The 7,367-nt window shown below is 44.3% G+C and overlaps 1 protein-coding gene across 1 annotated transcript; it reads left to right on the top strand.

Annotated features, from left to right (window-relative positions):
- The first annotated feature begins 5,563 nt into the window (after positions 1-5,563).
- Positions 5,564-6,907, top strand: LOC112911068 (tubulin alpha-1A chain). Its single transcript, XM_072760158.1, is given in 2 exon segments — positions 5,564-5,587; positions 6,044-6,907. Coding segments are annotated over 2 exon segments (675 nt in total). The 3' UTR covers positions 6,695-6,907.
- Positions 6,908-7,367: the final 460 nt, after the last annotated feature.

Below are 7,367 nucleotides of genomic sequence, written 5' to 3' on the forward strand. Positions count from 1 at the left end.
AGCAACGAGATTTATAAGTTGAAGTATTATGCCACACACCCTAAGTGTGTACAGTGCAGTATGTCAACTGTAACTTTATAATAAAACTGGAAGGAACAGAAAGAAAAGTCCAGACAGTGAATGCTACTCCTCAAGCACACATTTTGATAAGTTCCAGGAGCAGACAGTGTTGGATTAAAATTTAAAACTTCAAAAAAATAAAAAATAAAAAATAAATAAAACTTCAGGACCCCTGAGTTGGCTCAGTGGTTGAGGGTCTGCCTTAGGCTGGGGGCATGATCGCTGGTGCAGGGATTGAGTCCCTCATCAGGTTCCCTGTGAGGAGCCTACTTCTCCCTCTACCCTGTGTCTCTGCCTCTCTCTCTCTCTCTCTGTGTGTCTTAGGAATAAATAAATAAAATCTTAAAAAATAAAATAAAATTTAAAACTTCAAAAAATAAATCAATAAAATGTTAAACTTCTGCTCTGAAAAAGATAATATCAAAAGAATTAGAAGACACAAGCCACAGACTCAGAGAAAATATTTGCAAAAGACACACCTGATAAGGACTGTTGTCCAAAATATACAAAGAACTCTTAAAACTCAAACATAAGAAAACAAACAACCTGGTAACCTGGTATTTTTAAAGATCATTTATTGGGGCACCTGGGAGGCTTAGTGGTTGAGCGTCCGTCTGCCTTCGGCTCAGGGCGTGATCCTGGAGTCCCAGGATCAAGTCCCAAATCAAGCTACTCGCAGGGATCCTGCTTCTCCCTCTGCCTGTGTCTCTGCCTCTCTGTGTGTCTCTCATGAATAAATAAATAAAACCTTAAAACAATCTCCCCCCCCCCCACAAAAACAAATAAAGATCATTTATTTATTTGAGAGAGAGAGCAGAACAAGTGAGAACACGAGTAGGGAGAAAGGGAGAGGGAGAAGAAGGCTCCTTACTGAGCAGGGAGCTCAATGTGAGACTCGATCCCAGGACTCCGGGATTATGACCTGAGCTGAAGGCAGATGCTTAACTGATTGAGCCACCCAGGTGCCCCCAAACAACCTGGTTTTTAAAATAGTCTATGCTTATGGATTGGCAGAATTAATATTGTAAAAATGTCAATGTTACCCAGGGCAATTTACATGTTTAATGCAATCCCTATCAAAATACCATAGACTTTCTTCAGAGAGTTGGAACAAATTATTCTAAGATTTGTGTGGAATCAGAAAAGACCCCGAATAGCCAGGGAAATTTTAAAAAAGAAAACCATAGCTGGGGGCATCACAATGCCAGATTTCAGGTTGTACTATAAAGCTGTGGTCATCAAGACAGTGTGGAACTGGCACAAAAACAGACACATAGATCAATGGAACAGAATAGAGAATCCAGAAGTGGACCCTCAACTTTATGGTCAACTAATATTCGACAAAGGAGGAAAGACTATCCACTGGAAGAAAGACAGTCTCTTCAATAAATGGTGCTGGGAAAATTGGACATCCACATGCAGAAGAATGAAACTAGACCACTCTCTTGCACCATACACAAAGATAAACTCAAAATGGATGAAAGATCTAAATGTGAGACAAGACTCCATCCAAATCCTAGAGGAGAACACAGGCAACACCCTTTTTGAACTCGGCCACCGTAACTTCTCGCAAGATACATCCACGAAGGCAAAAGAAACAAAAGTAAAAATGAACTATTGGGACTTCATCAAGATTAGAAGCTTTTGCACAGCAAAGGATACAGTCAACAAAACTAAAAGACAACCTACAGAATGGGAGAAGATATTTGCAAATGACATATCAGATAAAGGGCTAGTTTCCAAGATCTATAAAGAACTTATTAAACTCAACAGCAAAGAAACAAACAATCCAATCCTGAAATGGGCAAAAGACATGAACAGAAATCTCACAGAGGAAGACATAGACATGGCCAACAAGCACATGAGCAAATGCTCCGCATCACTGGCCATCAGGGAAATACAAATCAAACCCACCTCACACCAGTGAGAATGGGGAAAATTAACAAGGCAGGAAACAACAGATGTTGGAGAGGATGTGGAGAAAGGGGAACCCTCTTGCACTGTTGGTGGGAATGTGAACTGGTGCAGCCACTCTGGAAAACTGTGTGGAGGTTCCTCAAAGAGTTAAAAATAGACCTGCCCTACGGCCCAGCAATTGCACTGTTGGGGATTTACCCCAAAGATTCAGATGCAATGAAACGCCGGGACAGCTGCACCCTGATGTTTCTAGCGGCAATGTCCACAATAGCCAAACTGTGGAAGGAGCCTCGGTGTCCATCGACAGATGAATGGATAAAGAAGATGTGGTCTATGTATACAATGGAATATTCCTCAGCCATTAGAAATGACAAATACTCACCATTTGCTTCGACATGGAGGGACCTGGAGGGTATGATGCTGAGTGAAATGAGTCAATCGGAGAAGGACAAACATTATATGGTCTCATTCATTTGGGGAATATAAATAATAGTGAAAGGGAATAGAAGGGAAGAGAGAAGAAATGGGTAGGAAATATCAGAAAGGGAGACAAAACATAAAGACTCCTAACTCGGGGAAACGAACTAGGGGTGGTGGAAGGGGAGGAGGGCGGGGGGTGGGGGGCACTGAGGGGGGCACTTGACGGGATGAGCACTGGGTGTTATTCTGTATGTTGGCAAATTGAACACCAATAAAAAATAAATTTATTATTAAAAAAAAATAAGCCAAAGGGGGCAGCCTCGGTGGCTCAGCGGTTTAGTGCCTGCCTTTGGCCCAGGGCGTGATCCTGGAGTCCCAGGATCGAGTCCCACATCAGGCTCCCTGCATGGAGCCTGCTTCTCCCTCTGCCTGTCTCTCTCTCTCTCTTTTTTTTTTTTTTTTGCCTGTGTCTCTGCCTCTCTCTCTCTCTCTCTCTTTCATGAATAAATAAATAAAATCTTTAAAAAAAAAAAGTAAAATAAGCCAAAGGCATTAGAGACACCTTACCAAAGAAGGTATACAGATGGCAAACAAGTGGATGAAAAAAGGCTCTACATGGTGTCATTGGGAAGCGCAAATAAAAACGATGGTGACATACCACTACACACCTATTAGAATGGTCAAAATCTGGAACACTGACAACGCAGAATGCTCTTGAGAATGTGGAGCAACAAAAACTCTTCTTTATTGACGGGGGAATGCAAAATGGTACTGCCACTTTGGAAGACATTTTGGAGGTTTCTTATACAGCCTAATGTGCTCTTACCATATGATCCAGCAATATGCTCCTTGGCATTTCCCCAAGGGAGCCGAAAACATGTTCACAAAAAAACCTGCACATGATGTTTCTAGCACTCTGATTCATCATTTCCCAAACTTGGAAGCAGCCCAGATGTCCTTTGGTAGGTGAATGAGTAAATAAACTTTATGGTCCATCCAGACAATGGAATATTATTCGGCGCTATCTGGCCATGAAAGATGTGGAAGAAATTTAAATACATAGTACTAAGTGGGGGCGCCGGGTGGCTCAGCAGCTGAGCATCTTGCCTTTGGCCCAGGGCATGATCCTGGGTCTGGGCATCAAGCTCCCCTGCCTGTGTCTCTGCCTCTCTCTCTGTGTCTCTCATGAGTAAATAAATAAAATCTTAAAAACAACAACAACTACAACAACACATAGTACTAAGTGGAAGAAGTCAATCTGAAAAGGCTGCAAATTGTATGATTCAAGTATGTGACATTCTAGAGAAGGCAAAACTGTGGAGACAGTAAAAGGATCAGTGGTTGCCAGACGTTGAGGAGGGGGCATTCGTTGACAGAGTACAGAGGATTACTAGGGCAGTGAAGACACTCTGCATGGTATTCTAGTGGTGGATACATGTCCTTTTTTTTTTTTTTAATATTTTATTTATTCATTCATGAGAGACACAGACACAGGCAGAGACACAGGCAGAGGGAGAAGTGGGTTCCTCACAGGGGGCCCAATGCGGGACTCTATCCTCTGACCCAGGATCATGCTTTGAGCCAAGGCAGACGCTCAACTGCTGAGCCACCCAGGCGTCCCCATGGATACATGTCCTTATATGTTTGTTCAAACCCATAGAATGTAGGACATCAAGAGTGAACCCTACAATAAACTGTGGGCATTGTATGATCATGATATGTCAATTTAGATTCCTCCTTGGTTTAAAAAAAAAAAAAGTACCATTCTGGTGAGTGATGTTGATAGTGGGGAAGTCTGTGCATGGGGGCTGGGGCAGAGTATGTATGGGAAATCTCTGAACCTTCCTATCAATCTTGTAAACTTAAAATTGCTCTTAAAAAGAAAAAGAAAAAAAGAGGCAGAGTCCACGTCTGTCTTGCCTCAGCCATTTTTCAGGAGCCTGGAACGGTATCTGGCAATGAATATGTTTTGAATGACTGAACAAAAGCTGGTTAGTGTTGGAGTTGCTCAGCAGAACGCTTAAGTCGTGTACACAACCCAGATGAACATTCTGGTCCTGTCCTCAAATTGCTGAGTTAGAATTAACCACATTTTGTATTTCTACATCTTGTCTACAGAGATCTCAAGGCCCAGACATGTCAGCCGGCTGTCCCTACAATGCCATCTGCCTTGAGTGAGAACCCAAGGCTCTTACTGTTAACTCTGGTGGCTTCCATACCTTTCCATGAACTCTGGTGGAGGAGCTGCCCCGCCAGGGTTTGTTGATCCAGGAAGCGGTAGAAAGAATTCGGTAAGCCAAGGGAAGTGAGTCAGCCTCTGGCCGCCACACACAGATCCAAACAGAAGGGACAGCAGACTTCAGGGCATGAAGAAACACATCTGACAACTTTGTTATTACATCAAAAACGCTGGAGTCAGCAGATGCGCACAGGATGTGACAGGATCTGTTTTGACCACACCCCTCAGCAGTTACAGGACAAGCCAAAGAGGAAAGCCCAGACAACCATGACTGGCAGAAAAGTGGCCATTTGGGCAACTGTCTTATATTTTACGAAACCATGCCTTCAACAGGTAAGGCAGGGCCTTCATGTCACTGTGTGTGCACAGACCACACTGCTCCACGAAAACGGCTCCTGACCACAAACATAGAATACCACCTGGTCCGTGACCCTCCTGCATGAAACCATCACCTTCTGGTAGCTGGGCTTCCTTAGCAACTTTTAACGAGCTTCTGCTGATGTTCCCATATTGCTCATGGAGGCCATGGGCTTCCTAGGTGAACTTCGGGCCAGTGGTGTCAAACATTGGTTGCCCATTAGAATTACTCAGAGAGCTTTTAAATATCCCAGCACCCAAGCTGCCCACACACCAGAACTTTTGTAAAGATTTATTAAATAAAATGTGAAGAACTATTCCATCAGTGAAGTCCAGTGCCAGGGCTTTTGGCCTGAAAGTGAGAATCATCTGCCCAAGGCACAGCCTGCTGAGCCTCCCTCTATGGGTTTCAGGGGAAAGTGCCTTTGCTGAGGGCATAAGTGGGACCTAAGGGCTTTCAACGAGTCACCAGAGACTCAGCATCGCTCCTCCCAGAGCTCCCCTTTGCCTGGTGCGAATCAGAGAGGATGCCATGAGAACACACTTCCAGCCTCTAGAGAAACTTTCAGCATGGTGGTGGACAGGAGTAGGGTGGTGAGGGTGGGGCTCTCTGGGGCCCACTGCTTTTCCTCGCCCTCTTCTCGACTCCATCTCAAGGAGGTCTGTTCCATAGTTCTCCCAGCATGCAAGGGTGGGACTGGATTTAAGGGGACAAGATAACAGATGTAACTGAGAAGGTTCGAGGAGATTTGACCCTATCTGCCAGAGTTAGGGGCTGGCAGTGATGGTGGCAGCTGGCTCTCTTCTTTACAGAAACTCTCCAGACAGCTGAGACTAGAGATGACAATAGCTAGTTTCTTTCTTCTTTCTTTCTTTCTTTCTTTCTTTCTTTCTTTCTTTCTTTCTTTCTTTCTTTCTTTCTTTCTTCTTTCTTTCCTTTTCTTCCCTTCCTTCCTTCTTTCATTCATTCCTTCTTTTGTTTCAATTATTTATTTGAGAGAGAGAAAAAGAGAGATCAGGCACGTGGGTGGGAGATGGAAAGAGGGATAGACCTCCATCACTGCTTCCCTCAGATTTGATGGAGCCCTGAATGTGGATCTGACGGAGTTCCAGACCAACCTGGTGCCCTATCCCCGCATCCACTTCCCTCTGGCCACATATGCCCCTGTCATCTCTGCTGAGAAAGCCTACCATGAACAGCTTTCTGTAGCAGAGATCACCAATGCATGCTTTGAGCCAGCCAACCAGATGGTGAAATGTGACCCTTGCCATGGTAAATACATGGCTTGCTGCCTGTTGTACCGTGGCAACGTGGTTCCCAAAGATGTCAATGCTGCCATTGCCACCATCAAGACCAAGCGTACCATCCAGTTTGTGGACTGATGCCCCACTGGCTTCAAAGTGGGCATTAACTACCAGCCTCCCACTGTGGTACCCGGTGGAGACCTGGCCAAAGTACAACGAGCTGTGTGCATACTGAGCAACACCACAGCCATTGCTGAGGCCTGGGCTCGCCTGGACCACAAGTTTGACCTGATGTATGCCAAGCGTGCCTTTGTTCACTGGTATGTGGGTGAGGGCATGGAGGAAGGAGAGTTTTCTGAGGCCCGTGAGGACATGGCTGCTCTGGAGAAGGATTATGAGGAGGTTGGTGTGGATTCTGTTGAAGGAGAGGGTGAAGAAGAAGGAGAGGAATACTAAAGTTAAAAATGTCACAAAGGTGCTGCTTTTACAGGGAAGCTTATTCTGTTTTGAACATTGAAAAGTTGTGCTCTGATCAGTTAATTTGTATGTAGCAGTGTATACTCTCATATACAATTACTGACCTATGCTTTAAAACACGACACTTTGTTACAGACCCAAGCTGTCCATTTCTCTGATGGGTTTGAATAAAGTATTCCCTGTCTTAAAAAAAAAAAAGAAAAAGAAAAGAAAGAGGGACAGAGGGAGAAGGAGAGAAGCAGACTCCTCACTGATCACAGAGCCCAATGTAGGACTTGGTGAGATCACGACCTGAGCTAAAACCAAAAGTCAGACGCTTAACTGACTGAGCCACCCAGGCACCCCAATACTTTCTTTTTAAGTGGTGGTAACATATACACAGCCTAAAATGTATAGTTTTCACCATTTTTAAGTATACAGTTCAATGGCGTTAAGTACATCACACTGTTGTTCAACCATCACCACCATCCATCTCCAGAACTTTCTCATCTTCCAAGGCTGAAACTCTGTCCCCATTAAACAAAGGTCCTTATTTCCCCATTCCCCTGGCAACCACCATTTTACTTTCTGTTCCTGTGAATTTGACAATGCTGGATACATCACAGAGGGTGGAATCACACGGTATTTGTCCTTCTGTGATTGGTTTATTTTC

Source organism: Vulpes vulpes, chromosome 5 (genome assembly GCF_048418805.1).
Source record: "Vulpes vulpes isolate BD-2025 chromosome 5, VulVul3, whole genome shotgun sequence".
NCBI lineage: Eukaryota > Metazoa > Chordata > Mammalia > Carnivora > Canidae > Vulpes > Vulpes vulpes.